The 24,932-nt window shown below is 44.9% G+C and overlaps 1 protein-coding gene across 4 annotated transcripts in view; it reads left to right on the plus strand.

Moving 5' to 3' along the window:
• The window catches only part of RXRG (retinoid X receptor gamma), a 47,063-nt gene extending 23,228 nt beyond the window's left edge, over positions 1-23,835 (plus strand). Inside the window, exons 1-9 of one of the 4 annotated variants that reach the window (XM_023640807.2) lie at positions 276-414; positions 5,785-5,929; positions 8,107-8,286; positions 14,730-14,890; positions 15,005-15,134; positions 16,193-16,325; positions 17,544-17,635; positions 18,885-18,990; positions 23,537-23,835. In XM_023640807.2, coding sequence (XP_023496575.1) covers positions 5,857-5,929; positions 8,107-8,286; positions 14,730-14,890; positions 15,005-15,134; positions 16,193-16,325; positions 17,544-17,635; positions 18,885-18,990; positions 23,537-23,684 — 1,023 coding nt within the window. In that variant the 5' untranslated portion in view covers positions 276-414; positions 5,785-5,856 and the 3' untranslated portion in view covers positions 23,685-23,835. Of the gene's footprint in view, positions 1-275; positions 415-5,784; positions 5,930-8,106; positions 8,287-14,729; positions 14,891-15,004; positions 15,135-16,192; positions 16,326-17,543; positions 17,636-18,884; positions 18,991-23,536 lie in introns of those variants that run through there. The other 3 variants (XM_023640805.2, XM_023640806.2, XM_070266801.1) reach the window with 3 other exon arrangements.
• The last annotated feature ends 1,097 nt before the right edge of the window (positions 23,836-24,932 follow it).

Consider the following 24,932-nt stretch of genomic DNA (forward strand, 5'->3'; position numbering starts at 1 on the left):
GCAGAGTGAGGTGATAGACAGTGACAGGGCTGTGGGTGGGGAGTGGGCAAGCCATCGTCCCTCCAAGGCTGCTTTTAGCAACCACGCTCCAGTCTGTTTGAGCCAAACTGGCCAACAAATTCAGCTTCATAGCCGTGTGAGTGGTAGGGCCGCTATTCCTGGACCGTATGTCTGTACAGAGGGATTGGGGTTGAAAGGTCAGCTGAAAGCTTTGGTCCTGGCCAACTGGGCTGTGTGCAGAGGCCGTGGCCAAGTTTGGCTTTGGGAGCTATATTAAGCTTGCCAAGCGCTGGTGAAGCTCACAGCCTCAGACACCGAGCAGCGTTGTGGGCTTGGGCTCCGGAACCACACAGCAGCAAAACTCTGCCCAGTTAACTAGATGACACAGGACGAAAGCCCTCGGTGTCAGCCACGGTGAGTTGGACTTTGAATAACCTGGAGAGACTAGTCCTATGCATGCTATCTTCCTTGCCCATCATTGGGTCTGAGCGGGGCTTGTATGGGAGCATGCTCTTTTGGTGACCTGGATGTAGGGTAAGTAGGATTTCGGGGAGGGGGAGGAGGGAGGTGCTCTGGTGTGGGAGCAGCAGGCAGGGTCTCCTGTTCCAAGCTCTGTCATTCTGGTGTTTCTCTTTTTTGCTGTTGTTGAGTTTTCAATCTTGAGGAGTAAAGGAGAACTGAACTGATAGTATGGAGGCACGGACTGAGTCACCCTTTCCAAACCCCTTTAGCTTATTTCCACCTCAGTTCCTTTTTCTCTGTTGTAGGGTAAGAAATATTGGCCCTGATTACCTTAGAGGGCTTTTTATGAATATCCAAGGAGATGTAGATTCGAAAAATCACTTCTTAAGCACTTACAAAGCTCTATGGCAGTAAGGTTGGTATTATTATTATTATACCTAGGTGATATATTATGCACCTAGGTGATATGTATTTTATACCTACATGATCATTGATTCAGGTGCACTCTGTTGCTCAAAGGTGCTAGAGAAGTCCATTTCAATGAGCATTCATTGAACCAGGCTCTGGAGATTTAAAAAAAAATGTATACAACTTAGTCCCTGCTCTGGGGAGTATCTAAGTGGAGTGAGCAATTTCCAAACACACCAAATATGTCATGGGGAAGATATTTATGCAGCTTTCAGATAAAACGATCTGGGCCACATTTTCCTGAGTGTGAGTGTGTGTGTGTAATGCTTTCTGTTCATAAGCGTGATGTCTGTTGGCTGGACTCAAGCAGGCCCTGCAAGTCTTCAGAATGCTTCTCTCTCTTTCTCCCTCCCTAACCCTGCTGCCTGCCCTGGGTCTGTGCCTGATAATTCCTGGTCAGATATTGATTGATAACCTTTACGATCCCTTCAGATATTGGCATAATTTATAGAGAATACTTAGGCAAAAATTGCAAATATTAGAGGTGGAATAGATCTTAAAGATCATCTTGTTTAATGATTTTTTTAAAAATTAAGCCATGAAGTCTTTTCTTCCAGGGAAAGCACATTTGGAAGCCTAATATACATGTTAAATCAACACAGGTCTGGGTGAAGTAGGGGCGGGAGGTATGAAACCTTCTCCTTCTGCCTCCCCACTCCCCTGCTACGCATGCGCTCTGAGTTTGAAAACCACTGAACTGGTCTGTACATGAGGAAGCGGAGTCTCTCAGCGAAGGAAACTGATCAAGATCACACAGTGAGGAAGCGGCAGGTCTAGACCAGAACCCAGGGCTCCTCTCTCCCTGGTTGGAGGTCCAGCCTCCTGACTCCTCGAGAGGAAGACCCTCAGTAAATGAAAGCAATGCCCTCTAAGGATCCTACTCCCTGGAGAAGGAGCGCCTGCCTGCAGCCTGGCCAGCTGGCTGCCTATCTGCCTTTGGTGGAATAATTTGGGCTGAAAGCAGCTCAGAAATGTGGGACCCGATGTTCTGTGACGGCTTCAGGGCGTCCAGGAGGCATTCGGTTCCTGGCTGAGAGTGCAAATGGACTACAGGCCAGCCAAGTGTGTTTCTACCCTGTTCTCAGGGAGCAGCCAGCCGCCTGGTGCATCCCCGCTCTAAAGTGCTCACTTCAGCAGAGCTGCTTCTAATGGAACAAGACAGCCGGGGCTGAGGGACTCGGGGGCCAGGCAGCTAATGGGTTTGTGCTCTGCTGGCTGCCTTAGATCTCATCTACCATTGCTCTGAGCCCCCACAACTCCAAGCCAGCGAAGAGGCTGACGGAGAAGAGCGCCTCATCCCACCTGTCTCAACCTCTTCCCCTCACTGCCATGGGGACTCACGAAGAGGAGAGTGTTGGAGAGTTGGAGAGGGGCTGCTGGCTCAGACCTTGAGAGAGTGCTCAGAAGTGAGGCTCCTCCAGGGGCTTCTCGCAAGAAGCTGGGGGCAGGAAGCTGCTGGGGCAAGGGAGATCTGAGACAGATGATGTGGTGAAGGAGGAATGATGACCGGGGATCTAGGAGCCCGGGGTTCCAGCTCCAATCTGTTAGACCTGGGAAGGCACCCAACCTGGTACCTGTGCAGGTGCAATAGCCTGGGATGTCTCTCTCCTTGTGCTGCCGCCTCGCTTACTTCACTGAGGCAGAATTTTGAGGGCAGTATTCCTCTGCTTCAAACCTCCAATGGCTCCTCGTTGCCTCTCAGATTAAATGCACTCTCCTTAGCCAGGCAATCAAGCCTCAGGCTCTGCCACAGCCTGCCTGCCTGCCTTGTCTCACATCCATCTATGGGACACAAACACCTGCGCTTCCCTCCAGGCCTTTGTTCTCAAAGCCTTTTGCCCATCACTGGCCCAACCAAATCTTACCCAATTTTGCAGGCTGTTGAGTCCCAGCTCAAATGCCGCCTCCTTCAAGAAGTCTTCCCTAATCTCAATTGCTTGTGGTCTTTCCTTCCTTAACTATCCCACTGACTTTTAATCTCATTGATGGCCAGTTCCCTGATACAGTGCCTGCATCGTCTTCCTTTTTGTGTCCCCATAGTATTTCCAAATAAATGAATGAATAAACCTCTTTGAGGCTCAATTTCTTCATCTGAAAAATAGGAAGACCTCATAGGCTTGTTGTGAGAATTAAAACAGTCAATTCGCACCGAGTAAGCTTTCCATAGGCAGTAGCACTAACAGTAGCTATAACAATAGTTTCTGTTCTGTGGTTGTGGCAGGCCTGAGGTGGTGGTACTGGTCCTGCTGGCAATGGGAGTGGGAAGGAAAGGTGCGTGAGGCCTCCTGAGCCCCAGGTGATGGTGGCCTTCTCCTTATTCCCATGACCTGTCTTGTCCTTCTCAGGATTTGGGGACAGAGCCGTGGTCAGCTAGAGCGCTCTTTCTTTGGGGTCATCTGACTAAGTGCTTCCATGGGGTGGATCTAAGTGCTAATGTCTGTTTCCTCGAGGCACTTAGGAAAAGTTGTTGCCTAGAATTCACACTGACAGAAACTCCCTCACCTATTTCTTAAAAGTCAATATGCATCTAAATATATCACATATCTTGAAATAATAATAACCTAGTATTATGACAATATCAAATAATTTTTTGACACTCCCCCTCCCCTAGTGAGAAATGGAATCATTTAACCCCCTTGGTGAATGAGGTCTCATTTACTGCAGACTTCTGAGCACACAGTAGACTCTTGGCTTATAATAAATACTCAAAATTCTTGTCTGAATTAACCAGATTTTACTGGGATGATGATAGCTACAATTTATGGAACACTTACTGTGTGCTGGGGCACTGTGGTGGGCATTTTACATCATGATCTCATCTAATCCTCCCAGTGCTTCTGTAAATGAGGGTTACTATGTTCATTTTACAGATAAGGAAATTAAAGGTCAAAGAAGATCAAGAACTTCTTTGAAGTCCTGCAGCCAATCAGGGCAGACTGGGAGTGAACCAGGCTTGTGTGGCTCCAAAGCGATGTTTCCCCCCCTACATCAGTGATTCTTGACTCTGGCTGCACATTAGCATTACCTGGCAAACTTCCAGAAATTCCAGTACCAATGGCCCTCAGACCCATTGAATCAGAATTTCTGGGTGTGGGGCTCAGGCATTAGTGTTTTTCACAGCTCCCAGGTGTACATCCAGGGTTGACAGCCATCAAAATACACCAAAACAAAACAAAATACTGGATCTAAGACCTAGATGTCTTGTCTTAGCCTTGTACAGAAAAGAGGGAAGAGGAGCGGGGAGGAAGAGAAGAAGAGAGAGAATTCTCCCATCACATATGTGTTTTCATCCTTCATACAAATTAATTTTTAAAAATTCCTGGTGACTTTGATTTCAAGGCAATGTGCTGAAGGCTATGTCTTTTCTCTTTTGCATCCCTCGCAGCATTTAACCCAGAGCCTCTGCCCACCCCCTGTGCTCAATAAATATTTGCTTAGTGAATTGAAAAGCTGGTCAATTTAGAAGGAACCTAACTCAGGCTCTGTTCTATTTTATGTTTTATTGATCATTCCTTCTGTCCCAAAGGCCTTCAATAGAGAAGAAAATCTTACCTTGGGTTCCTTTGGTTCAGTTTGAGAACTGCAGTCACTTTGGTTAGGCAATCTGCCTGAAAATTCACACAGACCATCCAGGAGTCAGTGGACTTCCGCTTCACCCCAGATATTCACCAGGCTCCTCTACTGGACACTTAAACATACGCAAACTCCACACCACTTTTGTTTGAATTTACTTGTAAGTGTTCTTAATTTTTGTGCATGTCCTGATTCCTCAATGGGATTGTGCATTTTGAGGAATGAGTGACAGATCTTCTAGATTTTATATGTCCCTTCTCAGGCCTCGAGTGTTGATCTGTACCCATGGGCACGCAGAAATGCTGCTTATTGGATGACTGGCTCATATTTATTTAACTCTTCTTTGATGAACACAAACCCATAGCAGGGGCTGCTCAGTCATGTCTCAAAAAGCACTGGGAGACGGGGGCACGTGGTGGTGAGGACCTAATGTTAACTTGTGATGAGGGCCAAGAAGAGGGGCTCATTTATTCAGCCGTTCAAATCTACTGACTCCCGCTGATGTGCCGGGCCCGCATCAGGCACTGGGAAGACAAAGCAGACAGCCTCTGGCTCTCCAGATTTTATAGTTTCCTGGGAAGATAATTTGTTCCTTACAGACAAGTTCAAAAACATGGTCTGAGGCTTTCTACCTAATTTTCAATGCTACTGCAATGATTTGAGCATTTGGTTTAGCATCCTCAGTGTGCTCATTGAGATGACTGCTACACATATCTTCTCCTCCATCTTCCTGTGAATTCCTTAAGAGCGTGTATCTATATTCACCTTTGTACCCCAGAGCCTGGCACAGTACCTGGCATGGGGAGCACTAGGTGACTGTTTATTCACTAAATGAATGGATTTGCATTTTTTGCTTGGCTCTCTAGGAGTCTAAGTCTTTTGCCTGAGGCCATAGCTCCTCCTGGAACACTCCCGAACAGGCAGTCAGTAGTTAATAAAAAATTTAAAAACACACAGCTGACTTGTCCTAAGTGTGCCATTCAGCGTGGATTTCTAGCTCAAATGCTCAGACGCATAAAATGAGTACAAGCAGGGAGCTCTGATGGAGATGTGTTGTGATTTTCAAGTTAGGTTTTGGCTTTCTAGAAATGATTTAGTTCCTCTGTGCCACTCTTTTTCTCCCTTACACTCATATCCCCATCGGCAGTGTCAGATCCTCTATCCTTGGAAACTACTTCTTGAAATAGAACTGGTCTTTTCTCGAGGATGCCCTTGTTGCTTTGCTCTCGGGGATTGGGTTTACCCTGGCTCGGTGTTTTATTGTATTTTTTTCTCTTGTAGCTAAATGTGGTCAACAGTGTCAGCATTTCAGAGGACATCAAGCCTTTGCCAGGGCTTCCTGGGATTGGAAACATGAACTACCCGTCCACCAGCCCTGGATCTCTGGTTAAACACATCTGTGCCATCTGTGGGGACAGATCCTCAGGTATGTGCAGAAGCAGTCGCCCCTTCTCAGTGCCCCATGCAACGAGGCTCCCAGAGAAGGTACCTGCTCCACTGCCCTCCTGGCTGCTTTGTATCCAATGAAGGAAAAAGGCCCTTTAGTGTGGTCCAGCATGGGGTTCAGGCTGTAAGTGTTCATAGCCTGTATTCTTGATGAATTTAAAGTATGATTTCATTTCCGAGGATTAGATTTATAGGAAGCATTTCAGAAGAACTTTTCTGGAGTTATTGGGTCGCATGTGTACCTGGGATAGAGAAGTTGTGATTAGCAAGTATCTCAAGATAGAGTTTCCTCAATTAAAAAAAAAAAATTGTAATTCTAAAAAGTATATACCAATGTGGAAAATTTGGAATAACTAGAAAAGTACAAAAGAAAACTAAAAATGTTATCTATAATGTCCCCCATGAAGATAAGCCCTTTAATATTTTAGCATGTTTCCTTCTGCAACATTCTAGGTTTTTAACATGTTTTCATGGGTGGAAATAAATGTGTTTTCAGTGATTTCATCTTCTCCAATCCTCTTCCACCTTTGCCCAAATTATTTCTCTCCTGACTTCTTTCCCTTCCTCCGTCATTCCTGCCCCCCACTTCCCACCCCACCAATCTTGATGGCATTTGAATCTCTGATTCAATGAATGAGAAGATGGGGAAGCTTCTTTTCTATAGCTGTCCATGATGGTTGACTGCATATTTCCTCATCTTCTTATTGTCACCAAAGCTACAACAAAATGTCACTCCATTGAAAGTTCCCGGTGCCTGGAACTTACTTAGCTGCATGGCTGATGTTTGCTTGCTCTCAGAAAGTTGTTGTCAAGTCATGCAGACTTGGCCATTGCCATAGCAACAAAGTGCCAGCCATACCCTGACAGAGTTTTCTGTGCTATGGTTTAGCTGAAAGTCTGGGAGGTTCATTCATATGTTGAAAAGACATGAGAACGACAAGTTGGTCCCATGTTTCTCAAAGACAAATACTTCAGAGCTGAGAGCATTAGGTTTGTTGAGCCCAAGATAAAATTGCATATTTATTATTGCTGTGAGTTCACTAAATTAGTATAGTCAACTGATCAGGCACAGACTGACTTTTCATCAGGCGGGCTATCTCTAGCTACTGTTTCATCTTAGGCTTCCTCTGAAATGTAAGGTCCCAGGATGCAGATATTTTCCATTTCCTAGTTCTCAGAGATTTCAAATTCACTTTAATATCAGCCTAAATACAACAGAATTGGACAGCGATGTCAGGTCTGTAGCTAAATGGCATCACATATGATACTCAAGAATCAGACATAGATATGTTTTGAATTATCTATTACTTTTTACTTTTCAAGTCCCATAAGTCCAATCAATTGAGCATAGCTGGCTGTAGTGAGAAGATTTCTACTTAGAAAGACTATTGTGATTGACTCAATGATGCCTGTGAGGGGATGGTTGTGGTGGATCTCCAGATACAAATTAGCCATCCCCGGCTGGGGTCACTGAAAACTGAATGTGTGAAACAGGTAATAAAGGCAATGAAACATGTAACAAATTATTCTGGATCAAGCAAAACCACCTTCCATCAGATCTTTATGTCATATCTCAAGATTGCATGTCATATTACTCTATAAAGATCATATACCAATTTATTTCTCCAACAGGCAACAGCGTTTACAAAATTCAAAACTTAGGATCCTGTGCATAGTTTATGGTGAAGGATAATACTTTTAAGTGGAGTTCCTAAGTCCTTGGGCTTCAATTATGGAGAAATATTAGTGAAGCTGAGGTTCTTTTCCTGCTAGATAATACTTAACGAGCATAAATATTTTTATATATTATGTATACTAATGTCTTGAATGGAGGCAGAACGTTTTGCTTAACTAAACACAAGAGTTGCCTTGATAAAATAAATGTAAACAAAATCCTAGGTCAGGAATTTTCTAATAATGCTCTGTAATTAGCAATTCCAGAGAATCGCTTCCACAGGGAAGACAGCAGGAAAGGCAAATTTCCTCTGCCTTAGTTTGGTTCCTGTGATCAAGCCTGTATTCTCTGCTAGTTATTCTCCTGTCCCAGTGCCCAAGTGATGTGCCAGTTTCTCTGGGGGAGAGCCAAGTGATTCTTTTAAATGAATGATCCAAATAAACACAAGAACAACCTACGGAATGTTCTTTTCTTGTGACCAGGAAAGCACTATGGTGTGTACAGCTGTGAAGGCTGCAAAGGGTTCTTCAAGAGAACCATAAGGAAAGACCTCATCTACACGTGTCGGGATAATAAAGACTGCCTCATTGACAAGCGTCAGCGCAACCGCTGCCAGTACTGTCGCTATCAGAAGTGCCTTGTCATGGGCATGAAGAGGGAAGGTGAGGCTCCCCACAGCCCCTCCCTCCTCTCAAGGGAGAGCTGTTGGCATATAAATAACGGTTGGAGACAAATTCAATATGTAGGAAAGAGCCCTGCTAGGCTGGACTATGTAGGAAGAAGTCTGAAGTGGAGGCTGGGATGACTTTGGGTCCCATGATTTCTCAAGTATTGCAATTGAATGCCCCTTGCCCTAGGAATTGTGTACCTCAGGGCAAAGGGAGCAAGAACATCTTCCTCCTCCTCTTTCACCCATCATCTCCTGGAGCTCAGATTATGGTCCCCAAACTGGACCCTCTCCCTTGCTCTTCGATAGTCAGGCAACAAGTCTCAGAGCCAAGGTTCGAGGGTCCCAGTGTGCTGCCCTACAAAGAGAACATCAAATTGACCCTCTGGGTGGAGCCAGTTTCTCCCCTCTCATCCTGGGGAAACCTGCTGGTTTGATTCCTCTCTCTGGGTTTTTATAACTTTGATCTGCTACAAATCCTTTGAGATTGGTGTATTCCAAGGTCTTTTGGAATTATTGGCATTACCAATACTCAGACTTAGGCTTGTCATTCAGAGAGACCATCATTGCGGATTTTTAAACTGTTACATCTTTCAATTTATAGTATGGGTTAGCTGGATTGTTGTAGAGTCAAAAAAAAAAAAAAAAGAAACCAATCTGAAGGTGCTTTCTGTTCATTTATAAGATCAAAAAGTCTTTCCATTAAATAACACAAATAAATTGAATTGGACAGTTAATTAGCTTGTGAATTCAAGCAGGTACACGGTCTAAACGGTGACTCAATAGATTTCAGAGTGAGAAAGACTTGCCTCTCTCTCTAGGAAATAGAAACAAGGAATTTAGTCAGTCCCAAGTGGCTCCGCATCCGTGAAGAACTTCTTTTCTGTGAGGAGGGGTAGGCTGATTGAAAAGACCAATGAAAGAAAAGGTTCTTTGAGTCTCTGTTAAGAGAAAATGCTATCAAGAAGGAAAACAAATGTTGTTATTGGAATCTTAGCATGTCCGAGATGGAGGTGGCCCTTCAGAAGCATTGAGTCAACCCTAACCATTCTACAGCTGAGGAAACAGGCTTAGGGAGGTGAGGTGAGTTTTCCAAGGTCCCAAAGGCAGGTAATGAGCAGAGACCACATCTTCTCACTCCCGGATCAGAGCTCATCTCGAGTCTCCTCTCCTGCCAGGGTGTGAAGGACCTCTGGGACTAAGGACAGCCCTCACTCTGACATCTGACAGGAATCTCAGATTGACAGACCCAACCTGGACTCCTGATAATCTGTGCTCCCCAGTCTGTTCATTGCACAGTTTTCCCCATTTTAGGAAATGGCCATTTTTCAGTTGCTCTAACCAGACACCACTGGACTCCTTTCTTTCTTTCAAACATCACATTCAATGAGTGAGGAAATCTTTTCTCTCCTTCAAAATGTGTCTGGAATCTTTCCATGTCTCATTACTTTTACTGCAACCCCTATATTCCAAGCCACCATTATCTTTTGTAATAATCCAAACAGGCTTCTAAGAATTCTCCCTGCTCCCACTTTGTTGTCTTACAGTCTCTCCTTAACACAGCTGACAGAGGGAGGCTTTCAACAAGTGGGTAAGCTCAAGCCTTTCCTTTACCAAAAGCCTTTGAAGCCTTCCCATCTAACTCAGAAAAGAAGCTAAGTCTCGTTTATGACTTCAAGGTTGTACAGGTTCTGGCTGCCCAGGTCTCTGCTTCAGCCTTCCTGGTCTCTTTGCTGGGCCGCCAGGGTGCTCCCACCTCAGGGTCTGCACTTTGTCTGCTTGGAATGCCCTCTTCCTAGGTATCTGCTTGGCTCACTTCTTCTCTCCCTTCAGCACTTTCCTCCGTTGTTAACTTCTTAGTAAAGCCTTGCCTGACTGCACTGTCTAAAACTGCATCAGCCATCCCCCATACTTCCTAGTCTCTTTTCCACAGCACTTATCACTATCTAACATATTTATTTGGTCTAGTATCTGTCTCCAAAAAAGGCAGGGTTTTTTTCCTGCTTTTTTTTCCCACTGCTATATCACCAATGACTAGCACATAGTAGACATTCAATAAATAATTGTTGAATGAATAGATGAGTAGTTTAAACTGAATATTGGAACAAAAGTTTTAGTAATGCAGGAGCTTCTAAAAAATGACTCATTCACTCACTCATTCATTCCTTCATTCATTCATCAAGTATGAATTGAGTGCCTACTTTATGCTCATGTCATAATTGCTGTAGAGGGGTCAATGATCTTCTAGATTGGAACATGTGATGTGAAAAACCAGCTGCTGGAGACTGCCTTCTCTTCACCAAGATAGAATTGATACCCTTTGTAGCTTCCACCACCGTGATAGTCAAAACATTGAATTAGTGACTCCGAAGTGTGTCTCCCATCAGCAAGAGTGTGATTGATGCAGGGCTCATTGCCCCTCCCAGGACAGATGATATAAATTTCAGGTTGACGTGGAAAAATAATAATTATCCTTAAGCATATGAGATGGATTAAAGGAAAGTGAAACACTTTCGTCAGAGAAGTGGTCTTTTCTACTTCTTCACACTCTAATTCTCTCTCTCAAAACTCAACTTAAAACTCAAGTGATCTCACTTTTATGTGAAATCTACCCGTCCCCGCCCCCCGCAATAAGCTTATAGATACTGAGAAGAGATTGATGGTTGCCAGAGTTGGGATGTGTGGGAGGTGGGCAAAATGGGTGAAAGGGTCAAAAGCACAAACTTCTACTTATAAAATAAATAAGTCCTGGGGATGTAATGAACAGCATGGTGGCTATTGTTAATAATACTCTACTGTATATTTCAAAGTTGCTAAGAGAGTAGATCTTAAACGTTCTCATCACAAAAAAAAAGATTTGTAACTATATACGGTGATGGATGTTAACTAGACTTTTTGTGGTGATTATTTTGCAATAGATACAAATATAGAAACGTTATGTTGTACACTTGAAACTAATATAACATGTTAATTATTCCTCAATAAAAACAAAAAAAATATCAACCTGAATATCCCTCAGCTCCATTAGGGTCAGAGAGGTCCACAAGTTAAATGGTGGAAAGTGTGATTCTTTCATTAAAAAAAAAAAGAGGGCCAGCCTAGTGGCACAGTGGTTAAGTTCGCACCTTTTGCTTCAGCAGCCTGGGGTTTGCCGGTTTGGATCCCGGGTGCAGACCTACACACTGCTTGTCAAGCCATGCTCTGGCAGGCATCCCACATATAAAGTAGAGAAAGATGGGCACAGATGTTAGCTCAGGGCCAGTCTTCCTCAGCAAAAAGAGGAGGCTTGGTGGCGGATGTTAGCTCAGGGCTAATCTTCCTCAAAAACAAACAAACAAAAAAGAGTAAGTCAAACAGGGACATGTGGATTGTAAGAGTCTGGGTGGTCCTTCTTTTAATCTAGCATGGTAATGATTCTTTAATGGAAAATTGGGTCCAATTTTGACTCCTGCCTTTTTAAAAAGAATGTAAAGAAAAGAGAGTGATGAAAAGCTGAGCAGTAAACATTAGGAGGGTGAAAGGGGCTCTTAGAGAAATTTCTAAATGAATTGATACTATTTGCCATGACAAAGAGAAGGCAAAGAAGTAAATCAATTTCTCATATCATGATATGAAAGACCACTTTCAAAAGGCACCCAGACAGCCTTTCCTTCACCACTATCATTCCTGGCCTTGATTTACAGAACTTGAGGCTCAGTCTGGACACCTACTTGAGGACAAGAGCAATAGAATTATGGAACAGATAATTGAGGGAGACTAGGGAATTTTAGAGAGTTGGACAGAATGAAGGAGATGAAGTTGGGGTGGGCTCAGAATTCACCTGCCTGGCGCCAGGGGCGAAGACCTTTTGCCTTTTTAGGATACATAATAGTGAAGCTGGAATGGACATTTGCTATTCTCCGATGTAACACATTCATTTCCTGAAAGAAGAAACAGAGGTTCTGAGAGGCTAGGGCCCTGCCTAAGCTTACACGGCCAGCTAATGGCAGAGCTGGTATAGGGCTGGAACTCTCTAACTTCCAGGCCACCAAACAATCCTCGGGGGTTCTGGGGTAGTCTATGTCCATGATTTCCGGTCAGGTGATGTAGTTTGGACAGTTAGAGAGTGGATTATTTTTGAGGCTGGCTCCACCGCTTCCTAGCTGTGTGACCTTAGGCGGGTTACCTAACTTCTCTGCAGTTTCTAGTACTTCAGAGGGTTATTGTGAGGATTAAATGAAATGTAATCTATATAAAGTGTGGAGCATAATTCCTGACACAGGGAAAGAGCTCCATAAATTTTGGCTATTATAGTATACACACAATAAATATATGTTGGAATAATGGATAAAATCCTGTTGTAAGGCAGGAGTTTGTTACTATTTTAAATCACCCACTGTCTCCTAGATGTACCCTAATATATGTAGTGGCGGTAGCTCAGAATGTCTGCCACATAGATTTCCTCCAACAACAGACATCTGACTTCTCATTTATGACCTAAAATAAAGAGGAGAAATGATAGCAAAGGGTTGCTCAATTAATGGCAAAACTGGGATTAGAATCTAATTCTCTTAAGCCAAGGCTATTTGCTTTGAAACTTGAAGGTTATTTTCCTGGAGTGTTACAAATCTGTAGAAGAAATCAGTTGAGGACTACAAAAGGAACTTAAGTTGCTTTTCCCCATCTTTTAAAATTAAGACAAATAGAAGCCCATGAACCTACTTGAAAAACATAATACAAGAAGCATTCAACTTTAACCAGTAAATCTGATAATAAAAATATATATGATAGTTGCTGTATGTTGACAGTGAAGGAAGACTGACAGAACAGACAGGAAGGAAGGATGGGAGAGGAAGAGAAATAAGGAGAGGGAGGAAGAGGCCAAAAAGAGAGATGTAGAGAGGACCGGAGAAGCCCAAGAGCATAAAGAGAGACACAGAGGAGGGAAAAATAACTACCTTTTTTTGAATTTTTTTATAATTATTTCATTTAATCCTCACAAAACAATCTCAGCTAAGTACTATAATCTCCACTTTATAGATAGGGAAAGTGAGGCTTAGTAGGCTAAATAGTATGTCCGATGTCATTTAGCTAGGAAGTGCTAGCATTTTGAAAAAGATTTCCTTGACTCCAAGATACGTGTTTTTGCTCTTCTCTCTCCTACTTTTCCCTCTCTCTTCTGTTTCTTCTTTTTCTTCCTCCTCTGCTTTATTCTCTCTTCCCTTGCTTCCTTTACTCCTTCCTTCCTATCATCACTCTGTCCCAACCAGTGAATAGCATTCTCATCCTGAGGCTTCTTGGTGAATCTCTACAGAGACTTCAGAGTATAAGTTGTGTTTTGCAATCATACCCTTCTCTGACCTACCTTGAGAGATCAGTGACATCGCTTGCATCACAAACTAGATGTCCAGTGTCTGGTTGCAGTTCCTTCTGCAGCCTTTGTGGCTCCTTATCCCCCTCAGAGAGTAAGAGGTGCTTCTGGGAGTGGATGGTGGGGAAGAAGGGAGAGAAGCAGAGAGATAATAGCTGCTAGAGGAGTAGCTGTCACTGAGTTCCAGGTTAGCCACCTGCCTAGAACATAATTTTCTTGATTCTTGGGATTAAAAAAAATGCATAATACTGAATTCTGCTTATTGCTACTGGGAATAACAAGATGGAACCCATAGCTTTCTAGATGATGGAAATTAACCCATAAGAGACTGTTGTCTCAAGGAAGAGGACAGAACTGGAGAACGGCCCTGCCTGCATCCTAATGTACAGATCCAGAGGGTTCTGGGAGTTAGAATGAACTTTGATAAAAACCCTAAATTTTGGGAGGCTGAGATAATCCCAGCTTATGTCTTTGCCTATATACCCTCCCCACCCCCCAAATCAGCTGCTGTTTCTGAAATGTCATCTAAGTGACATTCCTCCACCCCTTCACTTACTAAATACCCACATGGCTCCCTGAAGGTCTTTCCTGACAAGTCAGATCAGGTGATGTTGTGTTCAGGCTGGTGCACCAGGGGCAGACCTAATGGGACGTGAATGCCAAGCATGATGCATAGGATCTGACAGAGGGAGTTTTTAAAGTAACGTGCTTACTACTTAACCATTGCGTGCTCACGGTTTGTTAGATGTAGCAGGTAGAGGGAGGATGTGGGACCCTGCAGGGACAGTAAGGCTCATTAAAAGAGCACAGAATTGGAGATTATTAAAACTTAAAATGCAAACTTCTCAGAGTGGTCACCATAATGAACTGGAAAGAATATGGACTAAAGAAGCCATAGTTGGTTCTGCACAGACATAAGCCAATAGCTTTGCTTTCTTTGTTTCATCTGTCAACCTTACAACATCCCTGATTCAGTGCCATGATGACACCCATTTGACAGACGAGGAAACTGAGGCTTAGGTGGGGAACTAACTTTCCCACCATTATCCTGGGCCTATGGTAACTCTTCATGTACTTCCGCATGCCAGCTGTGCAAGAAGAAAGGCAGAGGAGCCGTGAGCGTGCCGAGAGTGAGGCGGAATGTGCCAGTAGTGGCCATGAAGATATGCCGGTGGAGAGGATTCTAGAAGCTGAACTTGCTGTTGAACCAAAGACGGAATCCTATGGTGACATGAACATGGAGAACTCAGTATGTGGTCTTCAACCTCCATCATCTCCCATTTCTTAGATGGGGTGGTACATGGGAAAGAGGTGTATTAGAGTCCTGGAATCTGTCCCTCACAATACCTTGTTCCTTTTTCAGACGAATGACCCCGTCACCAACATATGCCATGCTGCTGATAAGCAGCTTTTCACTCTCGTTGAATGGGCCAAGCGCATTCCCCACTTCTCTGACCTCACCTTGGAGGACCAGGTCATTCTGCTCCGGGCAGGTAAAGGATATCGGGGATCCTTTCTTCTTGGGACAATCTTTTGGGCTGCCATTTTGAAATTACCCTTGGGATCCTAAAACAAGTAACCCGGTGGAGCTCTAACCCAGCCAAGCTGACAGGATAACCCTATCCAGCGTTGTTCTTTTTCATATTATTTGTAGGCTCTTAAATTTGGATGGTCCTCTCAAAAACCTTTCATTCTCAAATGAGACATCGTTTGTTAACGGAGGGTGAGACTCTTTCCATGCAAATTTTACCATGGCTTTATAACTAATTTCAAACACAGTTATATCATCGTTATTGAGCACAATCTGAAGCAGTGCCTCATTATTGTTATGAAATTCAAAAATAGAGATATTCCCATGTCTCAGGTGAAGTAAGGGAAGCCAAAGATTTTTGCCCAGGCTTTACTAGATGGATTCCAGGGTCCCTTCCTATTTTAAGATTCTATGTGTTGTATTCTTTCTTGCCTCCCATTTCTGGGACACTGTGCAGTTGACATGTGCCATATCTCCTCTTTGTCACTGAGCCAGTGGGAAATTTCTGAAGATTGGCTGAGCATTGGGAGCCAGTCCACTCATATCAGCCGCGTTAGATAATGAGGAATCACTGAGTGTCGACTGAAAGCTACATACTGTGCTGGGTGCTACTAGACAATGCCAAAGAAATAAAACTAGGTTGTCAGGTCCTGGGGGCAGAGACTGCAAGGTATAGTCACTTTATCAATCATGGCAGCTAACATAGTGACTATTACCTGTTAAGTGTTCAATCCATATTTGTTGACTGACTGGGAAAAAAAGAGTTCTTGTCCTCCAGCTGCCATTCTGGGCTGCATTCGGGAGACTGTAGGGGATGTGCAGAGCCACAAGTCAGGGGACCCCAGCCTTATCTTTTGTTTCTTCACTAATTAGCTGTGTTGTCTGGAACTAGTTTTTAAACTCCCTGAATTTCTGATTTTGCTTTTATTAAGTGGGGATAGTAATACATGCATTGGATGATTATCAATGAAGCAAGAATGTGCTGGGTCTTCATTCAAGGTCTCTTTCTTATCCTTGCAGGGTGGAATGAATTGCTGATTGCCTCCTTCTCCCACCGCTCAGTTTCCGTGCAGGATGGCATCCTTCTGGCCACGGGTTTACACGTCCACAGGAGCAGTGCCCACAGTGCTGGGGTTGGCTCCATCTTTGACAGGTGGCTCTCTTCTGCTTCCAGTGCTTGTGTGTGTATGTGTATACATGTGTGCATGTGTGTGCGTGTACCTGTGGGTAGTCCTGGGATATAGGATGGACAGCTCAAACAGCTGCACATGGCAAGAAGCAGAGACCATTAAGCACATGAGAACATAAACTTGGAGAATGAGAGAAGGATTAGAAGAAAGGTTGATACAATGAAGTAGAGCCAGTCAGAGGCCAGCATAGTTGCTGGGCAGCTGGGAGAATCTATTGTCCCTGTGGATTTCCAAAGAAGAGACTGGATTATTGACATTACCTAGTAAGTTGGGGGTGGGGAGGTTGAACTGCTTATCCTAGGGGGCCGAGATGGAGATCAGGGTCCGGGATCTGACTTTAGGAGTCTGGGAAGGATGAGCTGAGGCTTTTGCTGGACTCTGCACCAGGATATCCGGGGAAGGTCTGTAACAGAAGCAGACCCACCTTGGTCAGGCAATGACACCCTCAGTCCAGGATTCTGTGCCCTAAATGGTGCTAAAGGAAAATTAAGCCATGTGACTTAAGAAGACGAATGAAATGAGTAGAGATGAATGACTTGCGGGTGATAGGATGGAGAACTGGGAGAGAGGAAGATAAGGTTGAAACTAGTCTCTCTGTCCAACACCAGGGCCCCGTGGCTCCTTTCCACTTCCATCATAAATGACCTTCTAGGGCCATGTGCCTGTCCATCTAAGATGTCTCTACTTCTCTCCTTCCCTTTCTCACAACATGTTTCAAGACAGAGACCAATATGGTCTTTGGGTGGCTCAGCCCTCCTCATGGTGCCTGGAGATTTCTACCCTGTCAGTGAATGCTGTCCTCTGCTGTACTCCTGCAGACATGTGATGCCTTCAGCCTGCTTTGGCTGTTGCATTTCTGCTCATTTCAAACTCCTCTAGTCTGCCTTTCCAGCCCCCACCCAGAGTTCACTGTCTCCTCCGTGGTGGTATTCCCTTGGATTTTACTCGCCGCCATTACTGGCTTTGTTTTGCTGTATTTATTTCCATATCTGTTTCTTCAGTTACTGTGAGCTCCTTGAGATCAGGGACTGTAATCTTATTCATCTCTGTGCCCCTAGTACCTGGCGCATCATCTGGAAAACAGGATGGGTACATAATAAATGTTGCTTGCATTCATTTTATCAGCCCTTAGCCTGGAACTCATGATTTTCTCATCACCTGCCATTCTTTCCTGTGAACAGAGTTCTGACTGAGCTGGTCTCCAAAATGAAAGACATGCAGATGGATAAGTCTGAGCTGGGGTGTCTGCGAGCCATCGTGCTGTTTAACCCAGGTGACTATGTAGTGGTTAGCCCTCCTCCACGGTCAGCCTCCAGTGCTCCAACATTCCCTGGTCCTCTAGCTCAGCTGAGCCAGAGGAAGCAGGCCAGGAAACCTGTCCTTGGGGAGGGCAGAGAGTCAACTCCTTGTAGCGTCTACTTCTAGAGCCATCTTGAAAAGTTCTGTGAATGGGTGTGGAATGTGCATGTTTGGGGGCAGGTGAGGAAGACAAGAGATGACAGTGGTCTAGGGTAGTGGTAAAAAGTGGTCAGATTCTGCATAAATTTTTAGGCAAAGCCAATGGATTTGTTGATGGATTAGATATAGGGTATGAAAGAAAGACAAGCATTAAATATAATTCTCAGGGGTTTTTTGTTTGGTTTTCCTGAACAACTAGAAAAATGGAATTTCCATTTACTGAGATAGAGGTTCTAAGGGTGAGTGAGCAGGAGTCAGGACTTGGTCTTTAGACATTAAAATCTGAGATGGATCATAGACATCCAAGAGTAGCTGCCCAGGAAGCAATTGTTTATATGAACCTGGAGTTCAGAGGAGAAGCCAGGACCAGAGATGCACATTTGAGAGCTGTCAGCCTGGTACGAGCTCATCCAGGGAGAAAGTAAACAGAGGGCAGAGAAGAGGGCTGAGGGCTGAGTGCTGGGGCATACCATCACACAGAGGTTAGGGAGTAAAGGAAGAGCCAGCTAAGCAGCCTGAGGAGGGGCAGTGGGTGAAACAGGCAGAGACCCAGAAGGGTGGTGTCCTGGAGGCCCAGAGAAGAAAAGAATTTCAAGAAGGAGGAAGTGATCAGCTTTGCCGGATGCCACTCTGGGTCAAGAAAGATGAGTATTGAGAATTACATAGTAATTCATGCACATGTTTCATATCCTGGATTAGATGGTTAGTTAGTTGATGCAGAACATGGGTCTATCAGGTTTTTCTACCCTATCTCATCACACAGTCCATGCTTAGCACATAGTAGGCACTCAACACGTGTGAAGGTAATATTTCTAGAATGGCCTGGATAAAATAAAACTCTCCTCCTGGAGTCAGTGGTGGGTGCCTTTGCCCCAAGAGTTTGTTGGGTAGGTTGGGCACGGAAAGGACAGCTGGTGGGCACAAAGGACCAGCTTTGTGTATTTCACAATTGTTCCCCATCTAGCAACTCTAGGGCAGATGGTCAAGGTGAAAGGGTATTGCATCTGTGGGAGGGTATCCCCCTGAGGTGTGTCACCAAAGGTTAAATCAGTCATCTTTTTCAGATGCCAAGGGTCTGTCCAACCCCTCTGAGGTAGAGACTCTGCGAGAGAAGGTTTATGCCACCCTCGAGGCCTACACCAAGCAGAAGTATCCGGAACAACCAGGCAGGTGAGGGAGTGCTGGAAGAATGTACTAACAGCAGCAGCTCTCCTTCCTTCCATGAATGAATGGCAGTGGGCAACAGGCACTGTCTAGATTTTTTCCAATGTTATTTAATCTTTTTAACAAGCTGGAAGCCACTAAAGCATTGGCTCCAGGAAACCAGAGGTCTTGTCTGTCTTGTTCACTGTTCACCACTTTAGCATCAGAGCCTAGAGCTGTGCCTGACAAATAATATACATCTTTACATGTTGAGTGAACGAGCAAATGGATGAACGAATGTGGGTATCATTATCCCCCATTTCTAATGAAGCACTGGGCTCAGAAAGGGTATGGAACTTGCCCAAGGTTATAGAGCTGGTGCACAGTAGAGCTGGGATGTGTCTGTCTGATTTCAAAGAGGTTGTTCTTGTCAGTGTGACTGCATTGCCTTCTGCTCTGGCCCAATGGAAAGGCCCCTGCAGTAGACGATGCAGGCTTTGGTAGCCAGGAGAGGTGACTACTGCCCCCCAGGATGCCATCTGTGTGGGCTCTGGCAAGGTGCAGGGTCTGGGTCTAGACTCCTTGTCTGAAAAGGAAGACATTGGTCAGAAGATCTCTGAGGCCATCTACCAGTAAAGGTATTCCTCAGTTGTTACAAAAATACTTTTCTCAAATATTTCCCCTAAAGCACAGCTAAATAAAAGTTTTCCTCTTCTGCTAACTCTAGTTAAAGAGAGAGAATATGATCCTCAAATTTCACAGAAAACTGAAAATGAAACTTGAAAAAACTGCCTGAAAGACATTAGTTTTGTTTTTAGGATTAATTTTATATGCTCCCGATTCTCACTAATGACCTTCCTTCCTCTGTGAAGGAATTTCTTTTCAGCCGTTTTTCCTGGATCATAAGCCAATGTTGATCAATTGTCCAGAAGAGGCTGGGCTTTGGGTTTCTCGGAGGCTATGAATACATGGGAGTGGGTGGGTTTCAGCCTTCGGTACAACGAATGGGCAGGGCTGCGTATCAGGAGGATTAGCTGTGATCACAGATCCCCCAAATGTTGGTAGCTGTGAACACACTAGAAGTTTATTTCTTGCTGGCAATTCAGTCCTGGGAGGTCAGTTCAGAGAGGCAACTCTCTTCCCTGCCATCACTCAGGGACCCAGGCTCCTTCCTTCTTGGGGCTCCACCATATCCAGAGCCACATTGTGTTTTGCATCCAGATGGTGGAAGGGGAGAGAGGGGGTGGAGCACAGAAGTGAGGCTCCATGGGCAAGACCTGGACCTGGAAAGGGCTCCCATCTCTTCACTCACTTCCATTGGCTACAACTTAGTCACGCAGCCCAGCCAGCTGCAAAGGAGACTGAGGATGTGGAAAGCTGCATGCCAGGGAAGTAGTGGACGCCTGGCAGTGTCCTCTACACCTGCAATGGTTGAGACTGAAAGAGCCCTACCCAGCAGGTCGGGGCCGGCCGCCAGCAGCAGCTCAGCCTCCAGCTGGTGGGAGCTAACTGAAGGCCCCTGGTGGATGATTTCTACTGAACCTCCCAGCTCTAAGGCAATATTAACATGTTTTTTGGAGCACATATTGTGTGCAGAGTGTTAGGAATAAGAAGGCTCATACTCATCCTTTTCCTGGAATTGGATCTAAGTCATGCTGTTTATCTCTTTAAAAAAACAAAAACAAAATTCTCTTTTTCCTGATTATAAAAGCACAGCATGCTTTGGTAAGAAATAAGGAAAATATTTTTAAAAAATAAAGCAGGTAATAGAAATTGATTATAATTTTGTTTTGGTATATTTCTTTTCAGTATCCTTATGTATCAATGCATGTAAACAATGAAATATGTATTTACAGTATGAAATCATACACATTATTTTTCTCCTTTAGCCATTTTAGACATTTTACCAGATTATTGAAAAGTACGAAATTATCATTTTCAATGATTTTGTAATATTTCACAGAGTGGATCTATCCCAATGCATTTAGTCATTGCCCTGTGGTTGACAGTTAGGTTGTTTCTAATGAATATCACTTTAAAACTTTGGAGCTTATCCATTTTCCTAGGGAGGGGTGCCAAGGCCCTGGGCTATCTCCAGGCACTAGGGAGAGATGCCAACTCTTGTTGCCTGGACCACAGCAGAGCCTGGGAGTTCCAGGAGGGGGTGCAGAATTTGGGCCCCCTGCATGTCCTTTGAGTATGTCCAGCACAGCCTGGACGGAGCATGACCACCTGAGGCTGAGCAGGTACAGCAGGGGTGCCACTCGGCTCAACCAGGTAGGTACGTGTGCTGAAGGCTGCTCACCTCTGGTTTGTGGAAACTGGTTGAATGGGATCCTGGCACGGCCCGGTCAAGGCAGTTTTCTCGGTGGTAGAGTGCTGCCACCCCGTGGAGGCTTTTCAGAAGTACACATCACTGGGGCCGAGTTCTGCCTTCAGCCGGAAGGCAGAGCTCCAACACCAGGAGCGGGCAGAGCTTGCAGGCACCTTCACTCTCCCATGGCGGGCACCTTCAGAGGCTGTGAATCCTCCTTGCTGCCAAACCCATGAGTGAGGAATGTGATGGCCTCCCCCATGGCTCTGGCTATTAGTGGGCGTGTCTATTTCTATCGTCCTCATCTCGTTTCCTAAATCAAGGTCAGACAGCAAAGAGAGCAGTATTATTGTGTATTTAGCTTTTAATATATGGTAAAAGTTTGGCATTTTTAGAGTATCCAAAACACCTTTTCAGAGTTAGCCTCCGCCTAACTTTGCACTGTATGGAGAAGTGACTTCCTCTGCCTAGTTCCATACTTCATGGCACAGCCACCAGCAGGAACCCAGCCTCCCAACTCTATCTAATGGTCTCTTCGCTGCAGGGTGACGCCAGTCAGATGCATTCAGAGGCTTTATAACCAACATTTTTAAGAGTTTGTGTTAGCATTTGCTTAAACCTTTAAGTTTTCCATGTAGAGAAGTAATTTGTGCCTTTCTAGATGGTGCCATTTTAGATTCTTTTTATATTGCCCCATTTCCTTAAAACTTCATGTGGCATGAATATAGAAATATATGCATTTTCAAGGAGTATTAAAATTCCAATTTGAATTTTCATGAAATTCACGAACCTTCTCATGAAATGATGTCATGACACCCAGGAAAGGCCCACCCCAGCCAGGAGTCTCTGCTGTAAAGCCATAGCGACTGATGTGGCTTTGGTCCCTGTACTTTTTATTGGAAGTTGTAAGGAGAGTTGCTTGATTTCCAGTTCTCGTTAATAGCATTAAAATAAGCTTTATTGGCAAAAAGGATTTTGAGAGATGAAGAGGGGCCCCAGAAGCAAGTTGGAAAATGTCACAGTTGGAGGGGGCTAAAAAGGATGTGCAGATGGGAGGCCAGTTCTTCCACACACTGGCCTCTCACCTTTTGGTGAACCTCACAAGCAAGGGCCTTAATTAAACAAAAGTGTGTATGAATATGTGCATGCACTTGTGTGAGTATGTGCACGCATGTGAGAGCATTGTGCAAGTATGTGTGTGAGGTGTATAATAGAGTGAGTGAATGTGTGCACACGTGTGGGGGGAGAGTGGTAAGGATGTGTACGCATGTTTATGAGGCATGTATTGTGTGCGAGCATGCATAAGAATGTATGAGTGAGTGTGTAGAGGTGTGTGGGAGGATGTGTGTGTGTGCATGTGTCCGTGTGACAGTGGTGAAGGTGTGTGTGTGCAGGCACATGCATGCATGTGTGAGGCATGTGTAAGTGTGTATGAGAATGTGTGTATAGGTGTGTATGAGGGTATTGTGCATGTGCATCTGTGTATATCTGACAGTGGTGAGGGTGTATGTGCACATGTGTGGGAGGCAGTGTGTGAGTGTGTGTGAGAGTGTGTGAGAGTGTATGTGTGAGTGTGTATGCAAGAGACCACGGGCTTCTCAGAGGCAGAGACTACTATTTTCTGTCTCCTTCTCTTCCTAACTTAAAGGTAAGCACTGACTAAGAAGCTGGTCTTACAAATTGGTAACAAAAACAAAAACTGAGGCAAATTGAGGTCTCGTTGCATAAAGCGCCTGTGGTGTGAGGAAAAGCATTGTCTGCTGAGGAGAGAAGAACTGCTAATCCTGCGAGCTCAACAGAACCCAGCGGAATGCCTGGCGCACAGTAGGGACTCAAGCTAACTTCATCTGAGGAGGACAGCAACCATGGGTGCAGTGTATGCAGTGTGCCGTGCTCTGGTCTTAGAGCTTCGGCAAATCCTCCCCGAGAATGTGAGGAGCACAGCTGGTTAGGGGTGGAGACGTGAGTCCATGCCAGCAACTAGTTCTCCTCTTGCCCACCAGGAATGGGGGACATGCCACAGAATTCAAAAGATTCTCAAGAGGCCTCAGGGTCTAACTTCCTCCTTTAAGAAGATTAGCCCCTTGGCCCATTTCTGAAGCTCCCTAGGATTAGAGATTCTCTGACTCCGACAGTCTCCCCTTCCAGGCTCTCTGCTATCACAGATCGGTCGAGAAGACCAAACGCACTGCCTTCTGCCAGCAGCTGCCCTGGGCGTGCTGGCGCCCGGGTCCTAACCCCTCCCCGGCTTCCCTGCAGGTTTGCCAAGCTGCTGCTGCGCCTCCCAGCCCTGCGCTCCATCGGCTTGAAGTGCCTGGAGCATCTCTTCTTCTTCAAGCTCATCGGGGACACGCCCATCGACACCTTCCTCATGGAGATGTTGGAGACCCCGCTGCAGATCCCCTGAGCCCCACCAGCCACAGCCTCCCCACCCAGGATGGCCCCTGGGCAGGTGTGTGTGGACCCCCACCCTGCACATGTTCCTCCGCCTCCCACCCTGACCCCCTTCCTGTTCCCAAAACATGATGCTTATAATAAAGAAACCTTTCTACACGTGAGACTTTTATAGGTGGAGTTTTGTATAGATGTTAAGGGCAACTCTTCTTTGCTATCTAACGGGCTGGGCATCTTTCTGGAAGTTCTTGGGAAAACTTAACCAAGCCTCTGTACATATAATTGGTTTAAATTATTTTTTCACTTGCCATGGAAAGCAAACGAACGAATAATAAAATAATATATCTGATATTGGCACCGCTTGGAGCACGGGGTGTGTTATTGGTCCACAGAAAAGTTACCTCTGGTGTGGGAGCAGATATGTTGAGGGTTGGGGGCGGGCAAAGGGGCTGTGGTCCTGAGGGCAGCCCCTGGAGAGACTAGGAAGAAATTTTGTCTTTCAGAGTCAGCTTGTTTTTTGGGTTTTTTCCTTCTAAAATAATGAGCACAAGCAGCCTTGTCCTGATTGGGGGCAATTGAGTACAAGACCAAGGGAAGATGTTCTCTTGATGGGGGGAGATTCTTGGGTCCTGGGAGTTGGTGAGACATAGTAACAAAAGAATGGATTTTCTGTCATTGAGCAGCAACAATAGCAGAAAGAGCAGAGTACATCAAGTTGCTTTTCCATCATTATCTAACACAATGTAGCCAGTTCTTGAAAGGGAAAAAGAGAAAACCTCTCCCAGCTTCTAGCCTAGGATCACCCAGTGGTCTTGGAGCCCTAGTGTTTGCTGGACAATGAGCTCCTTGAGGGAGGGAGCTGTGTCTAACTGATGCCACAGCTAGCCTGTACAGTCCATCTTTTTCAAGTCCCCTTCCTCTCATTTGCAGGAACAGGGTTTAATAGATACACAAATCTATGCTATGATTTACGTGGTGTCCCTTAGGATTGTAGAGTGTACAACGTGAACAACTGCATGTGGCAGTCCTGCTTACCTTCTCTGTGTCATCAGAACCTACCTGGAGCCTGGCATGCAGTAGGCACACAGTAAATGTGTGCTGTTGAATTGGCTTCCACACAACTGGAAAGAATTCCCTAAAGCACATTGTGGATGGCAGTTGCCTCCTTCCCCATCAACAACTTGTCGTCTTAGAAAATCCCAGGGCTCAACTCTCCAGTCCAAATACATCCATCAGTGATCACACAATTCTGAAAAAATTA

This window comes from Equus caballus, chromosome 5 (assembly GCF_041296265.1).
Source record: "Equus caballus isolate H_3958 breed thoroughbred chromosome 5, TB-T2T, whole genome shotgun sequence".
Classification (NCBI taxonomy): Eukaryota; Metazoa; Chordata; class Mammalia; order Perissodactyla; family Equidae; genus Equus; species Equus caballus.